General features: G+C 47.5%; 2 protein-coding genes across 4 annotated transcripts in view; one reads left to right on the top strand and one right to left on the bottom strand.

Annotated features, from left to right (window-relative positions):
• The window catches only part of PI4KA (phosphatidylinositol 4-kinase alpha), a 101,971-nt gene that overhangs the window by 36,942 nt on the left and 43,029 nt on the right, over positions 1–22,000 (top strand). For both annotated transcript variants that reach the window (XM_028529007.2, XM_036014689.1), the window contains exons 18-19: positions 2,113–2,281; positions 4,802–4,852. In XM_028529007.2, the coding sequence (XP_028384808.1) occupies positions 2,113–2,281; positions 4,802–4,852 (220 nt within the window). The remainder of the gene's footprint in view (positions 1–2,112; positions 2,282–4,801; positions 4,853–22,000) is intronic.
• On the bottom strand, positions 9,503–20,648 carry SERPIND1 (serpin family D member 1). 2 transcript variants are annotated; one of them, XM_028529008.2, is made up of 5 exons: positions 20,500–20,648; positions 16,547–17,442; positions 12,883–13,156; positions 11,008–11,152; positions 9,503–10,339 (listed from the first exon to the last, which is right to left on the bottom strand). In XM_028529008.2, the coding sequence occupies exons 1-5, from the start codon at positions 20,547–20,549 to the stop codon at positions 10,148–10,150; spliced, it is 1,557 nt and encodes a 518-aa protein (XP_028384809.1). In that variant the 5' UTR covers positions 20,550–20,648; the 3' UTR covers positions 9,503–10,147. The 2 variants fall into 2 exon arrangements, with proteins under 2 accessions (XP_028384809.1, XP_035870583.1); XM_036014690.1 differs by lacking the exon at positions 20,500–20,648 and adding an exon at positions 17,837–17,898.

Below are 22,000 nucleotides of genomic sequence, written 5' to 3'. Positions count from 1 at the left end.
CTGTTTTTCCATGCAGCAACACATCGGCCATGCCCTAAACATTCCTCTGCATGCCCTTGAGTGGCCCCATTGTTTCCCATTGTAGAGCAGCGCTGCGATTTATCTAACCGGTCTCTAGCTGGGGTATTAGGCAGTTTTCCCGCTTTCCTTCTGGCAGGTGCCATATTGAACACCTTAGTAGCTTCATATCTGTGAGCGTCTCTGATGCTTTCCTCAGGGTAGATTCACAGGCAGAATTTGGAGGGTCCACAGGGATGGCCATTTTATATCCTCGAATGTTTGGAATTTGTGTAATGTCTGACCATTACCTGGAAGACTGAGAAACACTTCCTTGTCTGTCCCTTGCCCTTACTGGGACTGTCTTAAGGATAGGGACATGCTTTTCTGTGTTTGGAGGATCTCGCGAGAGTTTGTCAGATCGCGGATAAGACGAAAGTGGAGTCAGGAGGACAGAAGGTTGGGCAGGGAGGGAGAGATGTTGCCCCTTTACTGGCATGTCTGTTCTCCCCTCCTGACCATTACCTCCTTCTCAGTGGACGAGAGCGTGACTGTGTGCCTCAGTTTCCTCATTCATCAGATGTTTCCAGGTGTGTGGGAACTTGAGATTGCACATGTGAAAGCTCTTGATAAGTGGAAGCCCTCAGCGCTATTATTTCTTTGCCTTCTCACTGCCACCATCACGAGCCCAGGCTACTAGGCCAGCCTCTGGAGTGGGGTGGGGAGGCGGCCAGCTCACCTCTGTTTCCTTCTGTCCATCCTTCCTGATCTCTCCAGTGACACTGAGTCACAGACCAAAACACCTCTTTCCCGCATTGTTTCCTTGAACCTCCCCCGCCCTGTCTTTGCCCTGTTTTCCTCTGACCCTGGCATCTGTCCTGTTGCTCTTGGCCCTGCTGTGTTCCCATGCCTACCCATTTTTCAACTTTTGACTCGTTTCCTCTTCTTCATAAAGCCTTTTCTGATATTGCCACCAAAAGTGATTTGTTCTCTTCCTCACCTGCAGAAACACTGCCATTCGTTTGTCCTCATCCAGGAATTTACCCATCTGTGAAATGGGTGCCTTTATCATGGCTGCCATTTGCTCCGGAATTACTGGGGTCCAGATGGTGTGCTTAGTGCTTCATGTAGAGTTTAATTCCTCCTGCACCCTAGGAAGAAGGAATTATCCTTGTTTTACTCAGGAAGAAACTGAGGCTCAAAGATGCTGGCTGCTCACACGGGTCACAAAGCGTAGAAATGGCGGGTCCAGGTGCCCCCAGGGCCTACAGAAGCCTAGCCAGCCTGGCTGGCTCACCCCATCTGGTTGAGGGGGTATGTCAGCTTCGAGTCTGGCGTTTACGTGGGGCTGACGTGTGTGATCCAATGGCAGGTCATCCTAAGACCAGTGAGCACTTCCTAAGTGTCTGATGACAGCTGATACTAACATCAGCCCAGTGTTGGGAAGAAGCTGATCATCAGTCAAAAGTTTTAGGGTTGAGCCCTGGCTGGTGTGGCTCAGTGGATTGAGTGTAGGCTGGGAACCAAAGGGTCGCCAGTTCAATTCCCAGTCAGGGCACATGCCTGGGTTGCAGGCTGGTTCCCTAGTGGGGTCCACCTGAGAGACAACCACACATTGATGTTTCTCTCCCTCTCTCCCTCCCTTCCCCTCTCTCTAAAAATAAATAAAATCTTAAAAAGGAGAGCTTAGGGTTGATAGTGATAAATTAAGGCTCTCTGTAATTTGAAGGGAAAAATAAGGTTCATCCAGGAAATGCCTGGAAACACTTCCATTTTTAATTATGTAGTAGGCCCTTGGCACTCAGAGGGAACTGTCCTGAACCTTTCCAAGTTCAAAACAGGCATATTCCTGGAACACAAAGAGTCCCCTGAGGCCCTTAATACAGGGGAGAAGGTCACAGTCATTTCTGCAGCAGCTGACTTCCCGCTAGGGACCGTTGTTCACAGAGATGGTGTGCTCATCTCCTCTGGAGGGCTTCTTTCCTCACAGATACCCAGAGGGGGCAGTGAGGCTGGCCGAGGAGGGTGGAGTCAGCCTGCCTTCTCCCTGCACAGGGTGGGGGGGAGTGGTGGTCCCTGCCTCATGGTGGCTGTCATTTCTCTCCCCCTCCCCAGGCACTGCTCCCTGGCAGTGATCAACGCCCTTGCTAACATCGCAGCCAACATCCAGGATGAGCACCTCGTGGATGAGCTGCTCATGAACCTGCTGGAGCTGTTTGTGCAGCTGGGGCTGGAGGGAAAGCGGGCCAGCGAGAGGGCCAGCGAGAAGGGGCCTGCCCTGAAGGTAGGGAGGAAAGTGGCCCGGCACCCTGTTGGCCAGGGCTGTGTCTTCAAGCGCCATCCTGGTTGACATGGCGCTTTTTTTGTTAAAAGATTTAAACACATCCGATGTAGTGCAAGAACAAAGGGGGTGAGGTTCTTTCTCAGGGGTATTGACAGGGGTGAGGGGAAAGGGTGACTTCCTTGTCAGATAACACCCAGCTTGTGGCAGCCGCCTCCCCCAGTCTAGGGTGGTGATGAGGTGACAGCAGACTACTTATCACTCCCAGCCCCATCTCTCCCTTCTTGCACATCTGGTAAAGTGCAAGAAGCCAGGGGCAGGAGGCTGTCAGCAGAACACAGTGACAACCCGAGGAGGCAAGTTCTGGCCTAATCTCAGGCTGTCCAAGGGAGGCAGTTCTGCGGGGGGAGAGAGCATGTCAGGTCTCAAACACCCCAGAGACACAGGTTGGAGAAGTTGAGGCAGGTTAAGCCTCTTACTCCATCACCTCCCCTTTGACATGTCACGTGGGTGCCAGTCCCTCTATCACGTCTCCACCCTCTTCCTCCTTTGTGTCCTCTCAACTCTGCTCCCCTCCTTCCTCTGCTCTAGACCGTTACTGTTCACCTCCTGCGTACCTGGGGCAGAGGTCAGCCACCCTTTCCGTGAGAGGCCAGATCGTGGATATGTTAGGTGATGTGGGCCACATGGTCTCTTTTGAAACTACTCAGGTCTGTCACAGTAGCATAGCATAGCAACCATAGCCATTAAATAAATGATGAGGAGTCTTGTGCTCTCATAAAACATTATTTCCAAGCACAAGTGGTGGGTCAGATTTGGCCACAGTCTGCAGTTTCCCAGCCCTTGTTCTAGGTGCCAGGGTTACAGAAGCAAATAGGCAAGGTGCCTGCTCAGTGGGAGGTGGTGAAAGCAAAACCAGGCAGTGTGCTGAGGGTCGTGAGGGCCTCTGAGGAGGCGACAGCTCAGCTGGAAACTGAATGAGAAGGAGCCCTGTGTGTGAAAATCTTGGCTGAGAGGGAGTAGCTTATGCAAAAAGGGACCCTGAGGCCCTTTGCTCTACCTCAGCCTTGCTCTGCCAGGCTCCCACCAGTGATCTGGGTGACTGATTTCTCACGTCACCTGGGTGGTGCGCTGAGAGACCCATCCTGATGCACAAGATACAAGGTCATCCATCGTGTCCAGCAGGGCCTTTGGCCTTTGGCAGCAGGTTGAGAGGGAAACTCTAATGAGGCAGAGGCACTCAGCACTGAGAAAGCAAAGGGTGTAGCCTGCCTAAGGGGTGTGTCTGGAGCCATTCTTCTCTTGGGTGGGAATTGTACCTACATGCCAGCAAGGACACCCCTCGGACCTGTGGGCTGCTCCCCTCTGCCTGCGCTTACGAGCTGGGGATGGAGTTTGCGCCCAGGGCAACTTGGGGATCCTGGGGTACAGAGCTGTGACTTCTGTTCTTTGCACATAGTTTCTATCTACCAACCACGCAAGGTGAATAGGCGAGTATTTATTGAGCCCCTGCTATAGTTGAGGGGTGTGAAGCACTTGGAACAATGCCTGGCTGGCATGCAGTGGGTGCTGCACACCCTCAGCTGCTATTGTTGTTTAGTTACAGACAATAAACTGAATGTGCTTGGGCACGTGCTTCCGTGATCTGATGTACCGATGCGGGCTGTAGCTTAGCCACATTTGTGTTGTCTAGCCAGGGAGCTTCCCTTTCATTTGGTTGTTTTTAAGTAATCCCCAAATTTTTCCTGACTTAGAAAGAATATATGTTTATTGTAGAAGAGATTCAGAAACCTATAAATAATACAGCAAAAAATACTCATAATTCCTCAGCTCAGATCTAATCGTTGTTAGCATTTTGACAGACTTCCTTCTAGACTTGTTATGCAAATATATTGAGTATTTATTTTACATCATTAGGGTTTATTTTATATAATTGAATTATAACTAATTCGTAGTATACTCTTAAATCTTGATTTTTTTTATTTAACATTTTTTGGGTACTTTCTAAGGTGACTAAACAGTTTGCAGAAAGTTGTCTTCTTCAGAGTGATACTTAATCATGCAGAAGTACAGCAATTTCCGGTAATCATTCTACTGCTTGACATTTGGGTTGTTCCACTATTAAAATTATGCTGGATGAGCATCTTTATACATCCCTCTCTCTTCCTGTATATACCCCTCATCACTTCTCTTTTTTTTTTAATCCTTGCCCGAGGATGTTTATTGATTTTAGGGAGGGAGGGAGAGAGAGAGAAACATTGATGTGAGAGAGACACATGGATCATTTGCCTCCCATGGGCGCTGGACCCGGGACTGAACCCCTAACGTTTTGGTGTAGCAGACAGCGCTCCCACCAACTAAGCCACCCAGCCAGGGCTCTCACCACTTCTTTTAGATTAGGGAATTCCAGCTTTGCACAACCTTATGTCCTTTTTTTTAAGATTTTATTTATTTATTTTTAGGGGGGGGACTTTTTAAAAATAAACACATGCTTATCACTGACTCAGTTCTGTTCTTTCCTAGGCGTCTAGCAGCGCAGGGAACTTGGGCGTGCTCATTCCTGTAATCGCTGTGGTAAGTGTTCACGATTGAGTGGTTTCAAACTCTAGATGCTGTGCTCACATTTTGAGTGTCGCACAGTGATGCAGAGCAAATTCCTTAGAAAAATGCTGTTTTGAGGTGCCAGTGATTCTGTAGACATGACTGTGTTTTAGTCACCACTAGCTTGTCTGTAACTATGCTATAGGTATGTGCCACGGTGGCCTCACCACCGTGCTCCCTTTCTCTGAGCCCTCCAGACCGTCCTCAGCAGGCTGGCCAGGGAGCCCACTTCAGTTCCCTCCTGCCTTGCTCTCGGGTCTGTGGTCTGACTCTGGGTTCCTCCTGGGTTCCTCCTGGGTCTCACAACAAGCCCCTTGGTCCTCAGGCCTTGAAGCAGCTCTCAGTGTCCTGGAGCACATTGTTGGCCCAGCACACTTGGGGGCACAGCCCCACCCACCACTGTGGCAGGCAGCCTTGGTACAGGCCCTGCCCCTCCCATGGCACTGTCTGGTAGAGTGCCCGTCTCCATCTTTTCCTGTCTCAACCTGTGGCCACTTCTCAAATGGTTTTGATAAAAGGCGTTCTTCTTTTTCTCAGTCATTCCCAACTGCCAGTCCTGAGCGAGGCCCACCTAGTTAAGCCCTTTCTGCTGCCTTCCAATTTTTTCCCACCTGCCCCCACCCCTGGCAGTTTGAGTCTCCAGCACCTACATGTGTGTCCCTTCACGTGAACACCGGAGGGGCTGACCTCTGAGCCGCTGTGTGACTCAGGCATGGAGGTCAGGCAGGCAGGTGGAGAGGTGCCTCTGATCTCTGCAAAGCACTTTCTGTACTTAGTGCAGTCTGGCCCTTCCTTATTCTGATCTGGGGCTTTTTGGAGGTTTAATTTTAACTGGCCAGGATGGATGAAAAACAGAAACTGATTGGTTATTTATCCTTTACCCTTAAGATGACACATTGCATTTTGTGGGGCATTCTGTTTCCAGCTCCTCTTCCTTCTGCCTGTCCTTTTCTGTCCTGTCCTTCCCTCCAGTACGTGGCAGGTTCAGGAAGGGAAGCAGAGTCGATTGTTCCCCATCACATCTATGGCGGCACTCAGCGTGCTGAGGAGACGAGGGTGGGCCCTGTGCCGCAGTGACTGTCCACACTCCCGTGAAACCTCACAGCCCTCGTCTGTGCTCGGGTGTTCTCCCACAGCCCTTTAAGACCGGACTCTTTCTGCCAAAGTACTTTTCATCAACACCCTCGTTGGTTAACTTTTAAAAACATAAGTGTTTTCACTTCACACTTAATATTAACCAGTGTACAGTTGTGTTTGGGCAGTGTCCCTGTACATGGGCCCTTTGTTTGACCGGGAGGGAGAGGTACGAAGTCCACAGTACTCCGTCGGTTTGTTGAAGGGGAGAGGGGCCGGGTGGCAGGCGCCACCGGGAGCAGGTTTTGGCAGACGGAACAAGCCTGAGCGTCATGACACTCTCATCAGTGTATACCAGAATTCTGTGACACACATGCTTACCAAGTTTTACAATGCTTAGCTATTGTCATTTAGAGTTTAATAAATTAATAACAGAAACTTAGAGGAGGCATTTAGCACTTTTGGGGAGTGATGGGTGGTGAGCTTGGCTTAGGGTCACAAGGGCCAGGGTCGAACCCCTGATCCTGCGTGTGGGTCCTGAGCGAGCGTCTCAGCCTATCTACACTGCCTTGCCAACAGAGCTCCTCCGAAAGACGGAGGTGACCCTCCGAAGTTCTGGCAGAGTCAGGTAGGTGTAGGTGTCAGCAATGATGGGCTAGAACATACTTAAAATATGACTGTTTCTTCTGCTACAGTGACCTTTTGCATGAATATGGAATAAGTATTATAGTTTTAACAAAAGTTAATGGTTATAGTATGGGGGAGGAAACAAATATTTGATTCTGTTGCTCAACAAAGAGCACAGAGATCATGGGTTCTTGAATTTGTTCTCTGGTTACCCCTTGGACCTACTAGGAGAAACTGATTTCCAAAGTTTTTTTTTTCTTTTAATGTTTTGTGGTTCTTTAGTTTGTTTTTGTTTGTTTTTTTTTTTTTTTTAAGAAAAAGATACTCTGTTTTGGATCTTTTGATAATAAAGCATCCCAAATTACTTTGTTCAGTGGAAGTGTCAGTGGGTTTGGGGCTGGAAGCCAGGTGTCGGTCCTAATGCAGCTGTTCACTCATTTATCAGTGACCCTGGGAACCTGGAGGGAGTTGCTGGGGGCTGGGTCTTGTGATCTTTGAGGTTCCTTCCTGCTTAGGTTTGGTAATCTTTGCTCTACAACTTCATGAATAATATTTCTTCAGAAATATCACTGACTAAATTGCTTTTTTTAGTGTCTAGCCCATTAGTTAATTAAGCATTTTGAAAGTTCCGTATTGCTTAGAGGGCTGATTGCTCTATTGTCAAGAAGTAGTGATTTAATAACATGTTCCTGCTGATTAAAAAACACTTGTGACCTTGACTTGGAGCTAGTTGACCTGTGCTACTAGTAGTAGGTTGTTTTCTCAGTGCCTATAAAATGAGGTTTGTGGACTAACAGCTTTTAGGTCATGGACCACTCTGAAAGCTGTGCCCTCTCCCTCCAAAAACAAAATGCATCTATGCACAAGGATTAGCATTTAACCTCAGGAAGTTACGTGGAAGAGTCCAAGCCAAGGCCTGCCTGTCAGGAACCCCTGGGCTAGATACTCGTCTCAGGTGAAGATAGTCATCTTCGTCTTCAGGAAGTCCTTACCTAACTCTCGTTAGCACTAAGCACAGATCTAAACTCTTTCCAGATATTAACTCACTTAATCCTCCCAACAACTCTGTAAGGTAGGTACTGCTATTATTCCCACTTTACAGATGGGGAAGCTGAGGCACAGAACTTGCCTCAGAGTCCCACAGCTACTAAGTGTCAGATCCAAGATTCGAACCCAGGCAGCTTGGCCCAGGGTTCTCTGAATTAATACTTCATTGCCTTGAAAAATGGGTCAGCTAGTTTCAGAAAGAGGAGATCCAAGGGCATTCTGAGTGGATATAAGAAAATGAAAAGCATGCAGAGTAGAGGGCCTTGACCTTGCAGATGCCCAGGCTGGTGCCCATAGAGGTTGGGTAGGAGACAGACATGCCCACGGGCTAGGCAGAGTTTTTTGAGGTAGCTACATTTGGGAATAGGAGGAGCAGGAGGAACCAGCAGCAAGATGAGAACAAGTACCAGAAAAGAACAGTGTTGAAGCAAACTGGAGGAGGAATTCAAGGAGTGGGTCATTAGCAACCTCAGGTTGACCTCAACCCTGTACTGGTCAGTAGACAAAGGCAGAGGTAGGTTTGGGTGCAGGAAGTCGGGAAGGGAGCATGCAAGAGAGGGTTAGCAGCGAAAAGCAGAGCTTGAGGCAGATCACTTTACCTCTATGAGCCTTAGTTGTTTCTGCAGATGTAAAAAAGGGGCAATGATAGTTCGAACCTGTCAGGGTCCATGTGAGATAACCCTGAGCACACCCATCATAGCGCCCCCTAAACCGAGGAGCACCAGGTGCTCCCCTTTTGCTGTCCCCTTGACCAGCATTAGTCTCATTGGGTCAGAGGCCCTCTGTGACAAGACTCCACACATGACCCTGGAGTCAGCCCAACCTGCACTTGAACCCTAGCCCCACCACTCAACACTGCAGCGGCATCTTGGCAGGTTTCAGCACCCTGCTGAACCGGATCTCGCTCCTCTGTGGAGAGAAAGCCTGACTGTGGCGGTCACAGTTGGATAGCCACATGCACAATGCTTGTTATGCTCTCCCTGGCACTGCCCATCATCCCCAGCGCTCTTGAATTCTGAGCAGCCTCTTTGGATTCCACTCGTCTTAACCCAGGTAGCAAAGAGTCCAGAAATGTATTCCTCAGATTTGTTTGCTTTATCAAACCAGACAGGAGCACATCTGAGAGTCTCCCAGTGTCCAGGGTTGAAAGTCAAAATGTGCCCCACATAAAGACTGACATTTCATGTTAAAGGGACTTATCTAAGAAAAAGAAGATCAAAACTATGAACAGTAAAATGACAACAAACTCACAATTATCAACAACTGAACCCAAACAAAAAAACTAAGTGAACAACAAGAACAGGCACAGAACCACAGAAATGGAGATCACATGGAGGGTTGTCAGTGGGGAGGAGGTGGGGGGAGAACAGGAGAAAAAAATACAAGGAATAAGAAGCATAACTGGTAGGTACAAAATAGACAGGGGGAGGTTAAGAATAGTATAGGGGATAAAGAAACCAAAGAACTCATATGTATGAACCATGAACATTAACTAAGCAGGTGGGATGCTGGAGGGAGGGAGGGTACAGGGTTGAGGGGGATAAAGGGAAGGAAAAAAATGGGACAACTGGAATAGCATAATCAATAAAATATACTTTAAACAAATAAACAAAATGTTTTTAAAAAGTAAAAAAAAAAAGAAAAACCCAACCCAAAACCAAGACTGGTGTTTCAGGAATCCCCCGCGCAGCCCGTGCAAGCAGCCCTGCCCATGGGCTGTAACGGCACTCACCCAACAACACGGCCTGCACACGAGTCTCTGTGGAGAACTCGAGCGGCTTTTTCTCAACCTCTGTCATTTCTGGGGCTATCAGCTCTTTTGAATCGGGCCTTTCTTGGTTATTTGAGCTTCAAAAATTAGCATGATGACAGATACACAGTAAAAGTGGTGATATTTATTTATCTCTAGGGTAGGAGGCAAGGCCATGTGTACATACTGTCCTCTGGGCAGCAGCGAGGTGACAGCAGGAGTACAGATGACAGCAGCAGTTCAGAAGGTTGGGCCTTTGTGAAAATTCAGCCCTCATGCCCAGGGCACCCCTTGAAAATATCACAGGGGGGCTTCTCTCCTGGGCATCAGGAATGGTGACGGCTGTGCACCATCCTGGAGAAAGGTGAGACATCAGTCGTGCCGCCCGTTTCTGTGTTCTGTGTGGAGATGAGGAGCCCTGGTTGAGAAAGGCTCTGAGTAATAGAGCCAGATGTGCAAGGACAGGGGCTGCAAGGGAAGGAAGAGCCCGGGGAGGGAAGCTGGTCTCCATGTTGCCGACACCCTCTAGGTAACAGCTGACATGCTATAGGTACATTAACTGCTATGAACTGACAGTGTTGGTCACTGGGCGAAATTGATTCAGGCAAGCTCGTCAGTTGTTGCTAAATTTCTCCTCTCATGTGGGCCTCAACTTCAGAATGGGAGCATAAACCACAAAGGTCGTGATGCCAAACATCTCCGTTCTCACTGTTAGAATGGAAACAGAATTACAGAGTTCCCCCAAATGTGAGACACCCAGACCTCCACCTTTAAGACTTGGTGGGGTTGGCAACTCTCCCCATGAAGAGCAGGCAGCTGGTACGGTGCTCATAGACGAGGAACAGAAAGGGGCGGTCCACGGTGAAGCGGACTTGGGTTGTCAGCGGCATGAACCCCACCGTGGTCACAGCAGCAGCTTGGGTGCCCTCCTCGTTCACTGTGATGGTACCTTGGTGCTTGAACTGTTTCAAAACGGAAAGGGCAGTTGTTAGATTCTGTCAGCTGGCACAAAAAAGGACAGAAGATACAGCGCAGTCGCATCTCATTCAGGGAACAGGTTGAAAGCCCACATACAAGGCACAGACCACAGCTGGTCAGAGTGACCCCTGAAATGCTTTCTGATCCCCTGACAGGTATGGTCATTGTGTTTAGAGGCCATGTAGCATCGTAATCATTCTTGCTGGTGGTCACAGTACAAGCAGTCTGTGAACCAAGCCAGAGAGTCTGCAGGCACTATGTCCTCCTCACACTCGGGTGTGCTGCAAGGGGAAGGATGGGGCCTAGAGCTGCACAGTATTCGGACTCGTGTTCTCCCCTTTTTGTGGAGTGTCCGTCATTGGTGTGTTAGGTTCAGTGTGCAGCGTCTCTGCGTGTATTTAACGGGACTTTCATGACTCAGCTGGGAGTAAGTATTTCAGAGTGGAGCACACACCTCCTCTCTGGTGTCAGCAGGAGCGGGGCTGAGCCCCGGGCTGCTTCCAGAGACAGACCACCCTGCCCACTGAGTGTCTGGTAGACTCAAGGAGAGCAGACCCAGCTGCCCCAGCATGTGAAGTTAGGGCCGGACAGTAGAGAGCTTTGCTGGGGGCAGACCCTGGGGATGGGGCAGAGGGCAGAGGGGAGAGGTCACCAGGTCGATGTTGATCCTGTGGTCTGAGATTCCTGTCATGTTGCTGTTTCTATCAAACAGTGCTGTGACCCCCATCGACTGCAGGGCCTCCACCAGGTTGTAGTTCTTCTCCAGCTTGAATTTGGGCAGGAGCACCTCTCGAGTTCTGGTCAGAGAATAAGAGGGGGCCCAGTTTTATGAACCACCAGTTACAAAAGAATCATGTTTTTTACATGCACCCAAGAGTGGTGCATTTACGACAGAATTGACACAGCACTTGTTAACATATCCCGGGACTGTCAGTGGAGGAGTTTGGAAAGACCGTCTCATTGTAACTGCAGTTACTGAAAACTGAGGCCTGGTGGCTGCTGTGTAGGCACTTCCTCTGTACTGTGTGGTCCGCATCCTGTCTTCCCGGTCAGCCACAAACCGCTGCTGGCTTGTGGTTTGAGAAGGCATCTGAAGGAATTCTGTTTGGGTTCCTAATTTCAGCCATTTCTTCTTTTGTTTAATTAAGGTCAGGGTGCTTTAAAAAAGAACCCTTTATATACCAGACAGTGCTAAGCATTCTTATTCCTTGCCTCAACCCATTTAGTCCCCAACTGGATAAACAGCAACAATAGTGCCTTTGGGAGCAGATTCAGCCTTCTCAGGGATAAAGAAATGTTGGATGCTATTCCCCTTCTCAAGAGCTTACTCTCGTTTTGGCAATCCAAAACTTGCGTGTGAAGCGGTGAAAGCATAAAGGCAGTATGTTAATGTCTGACCAACTAGAAGAGATCTAGCTACTGGAACCACCCAAGAGGGGGAGTGGAGAAGGGGTATGTCTGTGGCCTAGAAGGCTGCCCCTAGTTGAGAGCTGGGGGGTGGGTGTTACTGTGTGAGCAAAGGCCTGTAGGGAGTGTGAGGCTGTGGTCGGGCTGCGGTGCAGGGGGGCTCCAGGCAGGGTGGGGTGGGGGAGCAGAGCAGGCCAAGAAGCTGGGCTGTATCCCGTGGGTGGGGGTTTCCAGAGAGTTTATGAGAAGAGGCGGGTAGAGATGGTGTCGAGGGAATGCTGTTCTGGTGGCCAGTGTCTGGGCGAACTGAGGAATGGAAACAGGCAGGCTGGTTAGGCCTCTGTAGGCTCAGGGTAGAAGGTCATGGGCAGTGTGATTAGAAGGGCAAGTACGGAGGGGGCATTTTTAAGGAAAAATTGTCAAGGCCTGATAACTAATCGGCTACCTGGGCAAATACCTTCTGCTAAGGTCCTGCTTCTCAGTTTACTGTATTCTTGTCCTGAAAGGAGACCCACACTCGATTTACTTCTCATTGTGGGCCTAGCCAGTGTCCAATGAGCAGAAAGGAACTTGTGTATTTTCTGCCATGATCCAACAACAGTCTTAAGTGTTTAAAGCCTGTAGTTTTGACTGTGGAGTAATAAATAATAATACAGGAAAATCATGTGGGACATGTGCTAATGAGTTAGCGGGACCTCAGTTTCTTGGGGAGGGGGAGGGGAGGCATCTGTACTGGCAGACACCTCCCAGGCTCCAGCACTGTGAGGGATGCTCGACATTGCTGGGAAGTTAGGGATCATGCCACTTTTTGGATGACAAAGCCAGGGCTCAAAGCCACAAAGCAGGTACATGGCAGAGCCAGGATTGTTTCCAGGCTGACTCTCAAGTCACCTGCCCCTAACTTCTCTCATTGTGGAGAGCAGATGTGTTTCTCACAGATGCTCGGATTGCCTCTCACCGAGTAAGGAGTTTGGGATGAATGAACAGAGTGGCCCAGTGTGGCAGTTCTTGAGTACTCATACAGATGTCTCCCTTTTCCTTAAAATGGCCAAGGTGGCAGTATTCCTGGGCTCCCTCGGGGTCCTGGAAGTCACAAGAATAAACACTCAACCTCAGGTACCTGTTTGTCATGCTTTTCTGCCATCTCTCCACCACCTGGGGCGTCAGCTGTGTCTCGAGGGTCTTCATTCCAGACAGCTTGTGTGGGACCACAATTAGCATGCTGATGCCCCCCACATACTCCAGCTGCAGGACGTCACAGTCCAGCTCCTGGTCATTTGCCGCCAGGAAGTTCCCCTTGGTCTGCATCATGGAAACCTTGACCACCTCTCGTTCATTCAGGCGGAAGTTGTGGTTGTGGGTCATTTCCACTGGGAATTTATTTACCCAGGACCCTGTGAAGTCAACAGGAATGGGGCTTTTATGAAAATGTTCTTTTAGAGCAGTGGTCCTCACATGTAAGCATGCATCAGAAGCCTGTAGGGCTTATTTGGACTGTAGGTCCTACCCCCAGAGTTTCTGATCTCCAAAGTCTGGTTTAGGCCAAGAACTGGCCTTTTGAACAAGTTCTCAGGTGATGCTGATGCTCCTGGTCTGCAAACCATACTTTGAGAACCACTGTCTTAGAGGATTCTAAGGTCAGAGCACTAACATACTTACAGGAAGCACGATAATGGTGGAGAGGATGAATAGACTGGGGTAGATTCTGGGTTCGATTCTGACAATAACTAATTGACCCTAGCAAGACACCTGACTTGCCTGGGCCTCTACTTGTTCATCTGTAAAATGTGTATCTTTGAGCTCATGGCAGATCTCTCCTGATGGCTTTAGTCCCTGACACTCTGCAATTCTGCAAGAACTAACAAGATGCATTGGTGATACAACACTGCCATCAGGATCTTCACTTTAGATTTGGGTGCAGCACTGTGTGTCCAGGAAGATAAGACTAATTTAGCTTCAGGATGTTAGTAACCAGTAATGATGGATGCCTCACCATTGAGACCTGGTGGTGTGTCATGCATTCTTCTAAGCACCTTTCTTTCCTGTATTACCTCATTTTCTCCTTCAGCAACCATATGAAGGTGGTGCTTTTTATTATTAGCCCCATTTTACAAATAAGGCAACAGGCACATAATGGAGCAACTGGTTCAAGGTTTCCAGCTGGTGGGTAGATCTGCTGGATGAGACAAGCAGGAGGTTCCTTTGGAGGAAGTTTAAACACCACCTGCTTCTGATTGATAGCTAGGTTTCCTCCTCCCTGAGCCAGCCTCTGCCCAGGACTTCGCAGCACTGCTGACGCAGGCTACTCTGTGGCGGGTAGCTATGCTGTACGTGGATGTAGGATGTTTATCCTGTAGGATGTTTAGCAGGATCCCTGCCCTAACTTCTGAAACTGTCCGTAAATGCTAGGAGTGCTCCCCCTTCTGCCCCAGGTTGTGACAACCACAAGTGTCTCCTGACACCTGCCCTGGAGCAGAACTGTTCCCCAGTTGAGAATCACTGCTCTCCCAGTTCTGATGGAGCCATCTTGTCTCTCCTGGTATTCTTTCCTTTGACTTCCTATTGAGGCCCAACCTCTGTTTTCTTGTGCTTTACAAAGCAGTTGTAACATCTGAAATTAAAATCAAACTAGCAACAAATTTGGGAGCTAGAGATTAAAATTACTTTTTCAGGCTCTCCTCTCCTTTGATAAGCCTCCATGAAAAACTGGATGTTACTAGCATTTCATCCCTCTGATTCCCAGGACCAAATTAAATTACTATTCCAATACGATGGGGAAAAGAAGCATGTATTGTTTGCCACTTTTACACTTCAGTGGGACTCGGGTTACTAAGTTCAGGAGATTGTAAACTGCCCCGCCCCAGCTGTTTCTCCAGCCCCTTTTCAGTTGGGGTGGCTTGCCGCCGTGTGTCTGCCTGCTCCTCGACACCCAGCCAGCCTAGTGCAGAGGCTCTCGGGCCCAGGGGTGCCCCACAGACTAGTAGGGCTGAGGGCTTTGGTGTCCAGATGCCTGTTCGAAAGTCATCCCCAAACAGACTTTAATTGATTATAGAAGTAAAATAAATGTCACTAGCAGTATACATACTTAATATATAATAATGGAATCTGCATTTTTTTTTCTCATCCAAGTTTATAGGGGACCTTGCTGCCCTGGGCTAAAGTGTGGTATCACTATCTCTTGCAGTGCTGCCCACGGCCCTGTCAGTAGGTGATATCTCTGTGATAAAGGTGAGGAAACGGAGTCACAGAGACAGTGAATGACTTACCTGAGGCCACACAAATAAGAAATAGTGAAGCCAGGCCTAGATTGCAGTTTGCTCACTCCTGAAACTTGCACTGCTAGCCAGTAATAGAATACACCTGTGTTCATCATGTGTACAGGTTTCCTCCGCGCTCTGAACGCAGAGCAGTCCATGAAACCTTTTGTAAGCCAAACAGTGTGACGTGGAGAGAACCTGTTTTCCTGAACTGAAAGAAATCTGAAGAGTATTTTCATTTTTATGAAAAAAGCTGTTGCTGTGCTCACATAGCTCTTTTGTGAAAGGAAAATGGTAACTTGCAGAACATTGGGGATACCTGTACAGCATGTGTGCCTGTGTCTGTCACAAACCTTTGGTTCACCTGCCACAAGGAAGCGCTGTGCTTGACTTTGTGGGGAGTCTGCCTGGGGGCCCGCCTCATTCCCGTGGTCTTGGCTTCTTCAGTCCTCCTTTGCCCATCTGACAGAATACCTGCCTGGCACAGCTGCTGGGAGGCCTTGGCATCAGCACAAAGCAGTGTACTGGCCCATTGAGGGGCCCTGGCCCCACAGCAGCAGCCAGAAGAGACCTCCGTCCTTTGCCTGTCTGGACTGTTGTGGACTGCATTGTAGCTGACCACCCAGGGAGCAGGGCCTCCCGGGCCTTGGGGACTTGCCCTAGGTAAGTCCCCAAGAATTAGCCTAGCTAATTCTTGGTGGCAGAGAGGAAAGTGGTCTGTGTCACAGTGACCAGTTGTGATGCTGACTCATTCCTATGTCTGCCCTGCAGCTCTCCAGGCTGGTAGAGTGAAGTATAGGTTTCTTGTTCAGGTCCCAGTTGAGGGCATTTTAAAAGAGAGTTCTGGGTTTTACAAATCCATGCCCATTAATTTCCAGGACTCCAGGGGTCTTGTGTATGTATAGTGAAGGGGGAGTAGCCTCTTTAAAAAGTGTGTGGGTGCCTAGCCTAGAGGAGTTGCTCTAGAAATAATAGTTTATTTGCCCCCACGCCTGCCCATTAGTGCAGAAGTGTCCCAGAAAGAGTTGTGGGTGTTCCTGTCAGTTACTCAAGCTGAAGAATTTCACTTCAGCCTTTTGTCCATGTTCCTGCTTACTGATAATTGGGCAAGGGGCTGAAAAAAAAATCCAGGATGGCCAAATACTAAAAAGATTTTTGTGTTATTTTTTTTCCATTTTAGCAAAGTGCTAAAGATGGCCTGCCTGGGGTGGCCTAGTTGTGCACTTGGAGTGTCATTTTACCTCTGTGTGCCCTTAGTGGCTCCATCTGTGAAGTGTGGGTGCTGATAACAGTAACAGTCTCACAAGGTGGTGAGGGTTCAGGGAGTGTAAAGCACAAATGGGGCTCAGGGAAGTATCAGCTCCCTCTATCACCTTCTTGTGACCTTGCCCGTCTCTGCAAGCTGACCTTGTGTCTTGGTTTCCTGGATAAATCAGAGCTAGAATACAGTTCTTGGCATTCAGTCCACCTGCATGTATACTAAAAGAATAACTTGCACCTTTGCTTTGAGAAACATAAAACTATTACCTTTAAAGTAGATGCAGTTTAAAATCATCATCTGAGTGGCTGGGTCTATATCCTGCAGAGCATCTTTAATGAGGCCCTTGGTGAGCTTCAGAATGTGGTTGTTGGTTTTTGATATGAAGGCAGGGTCTGAGAAATCAGCCTCTTGGGCTTCGGCAAAGTAGTATTCTTTTACTTTAGTTTTGAAGTCATTCAGGATTGGAAATTGCTTCTGGATATAAAGGTCATTGACTGACCGCAGTGTGTACCCAAAATTCCTCCTGAAGAGTCGATGAGTCAGTTTACGGAAGAGATTATGAATGGTCGTGATCTCGTATTTGCTGCTGGCATTGACAAAGTCTTTAAAGTGCAGAATTGAGTGCACTTGTTCGTGAGTCTCCCCCTTCAGGCCCAAGGAAATCATACCCATGGCAGTAGAAATGCCCACGGGGGCTATGAAGATGTTGTCGGAATTACTGGTCTGTTCTCTCAGTGCTCGGTAAAGGTTAAAAGCGAACTTTGCGTTGAGGATGTTAAGACGCTGGATCCGGGTCTTGCCCTGGAAGAGCTGGAGGATGTTCCCAGCACTGGCCCCTGGATCTGTCGGCAAAACCACGTCGATGATGTCAATGTAGTCATCGTCTTCGCTGAGCAGCTTCTCCAGATCCAGGTAGTCCTCGTCCTCCTCCCCCTCTGTGATCCAGTCATTGGTGACCGTGTTTTCCTTGTGGAAGTCAGCAGGGAGAAGGGGCATGCTCAGGTTTTTGCTCTTTGACGGCTCCCATTGGGGATCCACAGACATGGAACCTCTCCCTCCTTTCTCAGGCCGATCCACCAGGCCGTTGTGCCCACACACGGATGTTGTTATGAGAAAAACAATGAAGGGTTGGAGTGGGCATTTCATTTTGGCAGAGCGAAAGCTGAGAGGGAAAGCACGACATATGAGAGGCAGCCCAGTAGACCCCACCCCACCTCTGTGGTGCTCACGTGGCAAGTCCCCGTGGCTCTAACCCAGGAAGACCCCTGGGAGCGCCCATCTTTAACCATGTTAGGGTTATGGACTTCGAAGAGGATCTGGTGAATATAAACAGATACTAACCTAGTGTGGGGGCTTTATAAACCTGCCTGAAGGATCCGTGGGCCCCTAGATGAGGACCCCTTCTCTTTTCAAGGTTTGCAGAACCGTAACTGTCCTGGGGGCTCAGAGGCCCTGGGGGAATTTCTTTTTCATTCATTCACTAAACTTTATCTCCCATCTTCACACAACATATTAGGCACTGGAGGCTTAAAGGTCTCCCCCACCAAGAAGCTCACCAGCAGCAGGGGTGGGGACAGACGTGCACTAAAGCAGGAGCTCTCATAAGGACACTACCACAGCGGGCGGGGGTGCAGTGCAAGTCTGGGGTGCAACTCTGCCTCCTGTAGTGGGAGTAGGGGTACTGGGAGAGTCAACTTTAATGCACACCCTGTGGTAAGCCTGTCTTTATCTATTCATCCTCTGCCTGTTCCAAGGAAGGGTTTGACTTGGCTTGTCACATCACTTTTGCCTGCCAAATGGCTTTGTCTTTTCTCTTGCTAGTTCCTGGTTATTAACTGCATCCTGGGTAGATGAACTGTTATTTGATGCTTCTGTATTTTCCCAGGATAGTGACACTGTTTGTAATGCTGTACAGTCCCACACTATCTTAACTTCTGATGACTCCAGAAAGAGTTGTGACTTACTAAGTTCATTGTGTGTGTGTTCCCATCTCCTGTTAGATATTCGAAGAACAATATCTGCTTCCAGTCAAGGCCAGATAAGAGTTACTGCTCCTGTTAAGTACATATTTGGACTTATCCGGCCTGAGGATGGGACTTCCTGTATGGATACCCCACTGCAAATGCTCTCAGTCTGTTGATGTTGACAGTGGCAGCCACTCTCGGTGCAGTCTCTGCGGGATGCCTGGCGCTGTACAAGGAGCTTTGTCTGTGTAACTTAGGCCCAGCAGCCTTCTGCGTGTCAGGATACTGAACCTGCAGCTGTGGCTAGATTGGAACCAAGTTGGTTGAACATCCCCCTGAACAAACACACCCCTCGCTGAGCGCTCTTCCTGTTTGCCCTAGAGTGTGCCAGGACTAGTGTCCCCACTCTTAGTCACCCTCCTTGGGGCTGCCCCTACAGCACTGTTGAAATTGCTGCTTCACCTGTTGTTCTGTGCACAACTCGGAGGCTTTTGAATTGTATGTTTTGGAGAGGGGAAGTCGTGTGGTTTCTGTCTGTGAAAATGTCTGTTTTGTCATGCACCTCCCACCCCCAAGTCTAGCTGAGGCTGCAGGGCCACACACGGAGCCTGCCCATGGAGCAGTTTCTAATGTGTGTGGCTGCAAGCAGAACTGGGCCCAGTTCCCAGACAGAATTGGGCATAGGTATTGATGGTAATATACTTTTCAAAGTTAGAAAGGAAGAAAGTAAGTGCCTGAATGGAAGTCTCCTTACTGGGCTGCACTGAAAAGTATCCTCAGATAAAAATAGGTTAAAAAATAAACCCAACTTGAATAAATAAGAATTTGAGAAAAGGAATGTGAGACCAGATGGGGACAGAGGTGAAGACATTCATGTTTTTATCCTGTGTGCAGATTGTACCGTATTTTGCTGTGTATGATGAGCACTTTTTGCCCAAATTTTTTAGGGAAAAATGAATATGCACATTATAATATACATGAGTAGTACTAATTCTGTATCTATATAAATGTTTTTAATTCTTCTTTATGCTTATGCATTAAAAGTGGACTCTAGAAAGCAGTAATGATATCCATATGCAAAATAATACCCTGGAATATGGTAATTGGTTTTGTTTCTAAAATATATATATATATATATTTTTTTTTTAATTAATAAATAAAACAAAAGTTTTTTTTCCTGAAAGTTTGGGCCAAAAATGTGAGTGCACACTCTACGTGAGAGCACATTATACACAGCAAAATACAGTATATTTGGAAGCTTCTTATACCCCATTCTGCATTATATGATGAAAAGCCAAAAATAGTTTTCATTATTCCCTTAAAAGAGGAAGGAGAAAATATGTCTGATATTTCCTATGAATATGAAACTAAAGATCTAAATGGTAAATCTTCCTGTTGTTTTTCCATGTAGTATAACAAGAATTATATAAGATACTTTAAAATTTTCACTAGGTTGTTTTTAAATCCAGATTACTATCTTTGAAGAGAAGCATTATTTTTCAAAGGCAAATCACTCTGAAGTTTGTTTTTCTGGGAATTTCATAAGGCGCTCTCTCATGGAGATCGCGTGAAGCGGGGTTGAGCACTTTGGTTATACATCAGAGTGTAGCACCGGGACATCCTTGTTCCTCGTGACCATTATCCGGAGGCCCACACAGGGCAGGTATAGTGGGAGAGAAGTAACTGCCTGAAGTTTTTAAAGCCTTTAATTTTGAAATAACTTCAGACTTCCAGAAAAGTTTGAAGAAGAGCATGTAGAACAACCCCCATGTACCCTTTCCCCAGATCTCCTGTTGCGGAGCAGCGGTTTCATCATTCCCTGTTTCTCTTGCCATATATGTGTGTGTGTATACACACAGGCACACACATACACCTTTTTTTGCCTGAACCATTTGAGAGCAGGAAACTTCTCTTATGTCCCTCTAACTTTTCATTCTAATTATTTAGGAAAAATGCCTAAGAACAAGGATATTCTTATACATCATCACAGCACAGTTATCCTATTCAAATAATTTAACATAGGTACAATCTTGTCCTGGTCTAATTCCTGTTCTTAATCTCATCAATTGTCCTAATAATATAACTGACAAAATGTTATAATAGGAAAACTAAAAAAAAACAAAATTATTTTTTCATTTCTAAGATAGTATAGAAAGCTTTGAATGTAGTTTGATAGAGAAGTGCATGCACAGTCGTCCATCTCTAACCTCAAATAAGAATTTATAATCAGCAGAAATGTTAGAAACCAAACTCACCTCTGGGCTTCTGAGAAATGTGTTGCAGAGATGAAATCAGCCAAGGTCATCCAGCACAGTTTCAAAGTGAACTTTGGTGCTGGGCCGTTGTTGCGTATCTCCCAAAGTAAATACGTCCCAAATCAAACACCACTCAACTAGCTTTGTCAGCACAAACCCCTTAACTGCCTTTGATTATTGCTGAGTGACTTGTGACTCCTTGGCCCCAGTCCTGGTGTAGCTGATGTTTTGAATGCATGACTGTCACGTACTGATGGGAGCAGTCTCACTGAAGCTACCACGTTCTAGAGATGCTCTGCAGAGCTCCAGGGCTGAGTTACTCCAGGGGCAGTAGCAGCACTGCTTCCATGACAGTAGAAGCCACTTGTCTGCCCTGCAGCTGTGAATTTTCCCTCTAGGATGATCTCAGCGTCTGCTTTTGTCCTGGTCACCAAGGCTGACACAGGTGGTAGGCAGACAAGTGTCCCCATCCTTTTGAGCTCAGTGAAAAGTGAAGAGGAGGAATGAGACTCATGCTCAGTCTGTGTTGGTTATTATCACTTTCACAAAACATAGTTTACTCATAGAAGAGATCTGGAAGGAAACATAGCCAACCTTTAACATTGGAAATAGGAGGCAGGTGGAAAGCTTTCATTTTTATTCTATATACTTCTGCATATCTAAATTTCTGATCATGTAATCCACTGTTGCAAAAACTAGATTTCAACCCTTAATGACACTTTTGACAATTTGGATGTTCCCCATGAGAAGTGTGTGGTTTGGGCTCCTATTATAAAGCAGCACCTTCTGTTACACATACTCCACTGTTTCCTTTCCGGTTCCAGGGCTTGCCTCACAATTAGATACACAAAGTTTGTCCAGCAAAAAAACAGCTGTTGTTAATATGAGGTCTGTCCAGGAGGTATCCAGCCATGTAATATAAAAAATTGAGACATTTATTAAAGAAGATACAAGATATAAAAACAGCCCTGGCTGGTGTGGGCTTAGTGGGTTGAGCGCTGGCCTGCAAACCAGAAGGTTGCTGGTTCGATTCCCAGTCAGGGCACATGCCTGGATTGCAAGCCAGGTCCCTGGTTGGGGGTATGTGAGAGGCAACCAATCAATGTTTCTCTCCCTCTCTGTCCCTTCCCCTCTCTCTAAAAACTAAATAAAATATTTTTTTAAAAGATACAAGAAACATTGTACATAGAACAATGACACCTCAGTCCCCTTCAGAGTAGGCACCTTGGGACCTCACACAGTTCTCCCAAATTGCCATCAGTAGCCTCGTCACATTTTCCTGAATCTCATTGGCGGTCTGAAATCTCTTCCCTTTCATAGGTGATTTTAGTTTTGGGAAAAGCCAGAAGTCGCAGGGCACCAAATCTGGGCTGTAGAGGGGCTGAGTCACCTGGGTGTTTTGATTTTCATCAGAAAACTGCACGAAATGTGATGCATGAACGGGCACGCTGTCACAATGTAGCTGCCAAAATCACCAGTTGCCCACAAGCTGCATCCTTCT

This window comes from Phyllostomus discolor, chromosome 13 (genome assembly GCF_004126475.2).
Source record: "Phyllostomus discolor isolate MPI-MPIP mPhyDis1 chromosome 13, mPhyDis1.pri.v3, whole genome shotgun sequence".
In the NCBI taxonomy this organism is placed as follows: Eukaryota; Metazoa; Chordata; class Mammalia; order Chiroptera; family Phyllostomidae; genus Phyllostomus; species Phyllostomus discolor.
This window is presented reverse-complemented; position numbering and strand designations above follow the sequence as displayed.

Coding starts and splice junctions, on each gene's coding strand:
- SERPIND1 (XM_028529008.2), bottom strand. CDS start 20,549: ATGACCTTGGCTGATTTCATCTCTGCAACACATTTCTCAGAAGCCCAG. Junction 17,443..20,499: donor CATTTCTCAGAAGCCCAGAG/GTGAGTTTGGTT, acceptor TTTCCCTCTCAG/CTTTCGCTCTGCCAAAATGA. Junction 13,157..16,546: donor AAACTGCATCTACTTTAAAG/GTAATAGTTTTA, acceptor TTGACTTCACAG/GGTCCTGGGTAAATAAATTC.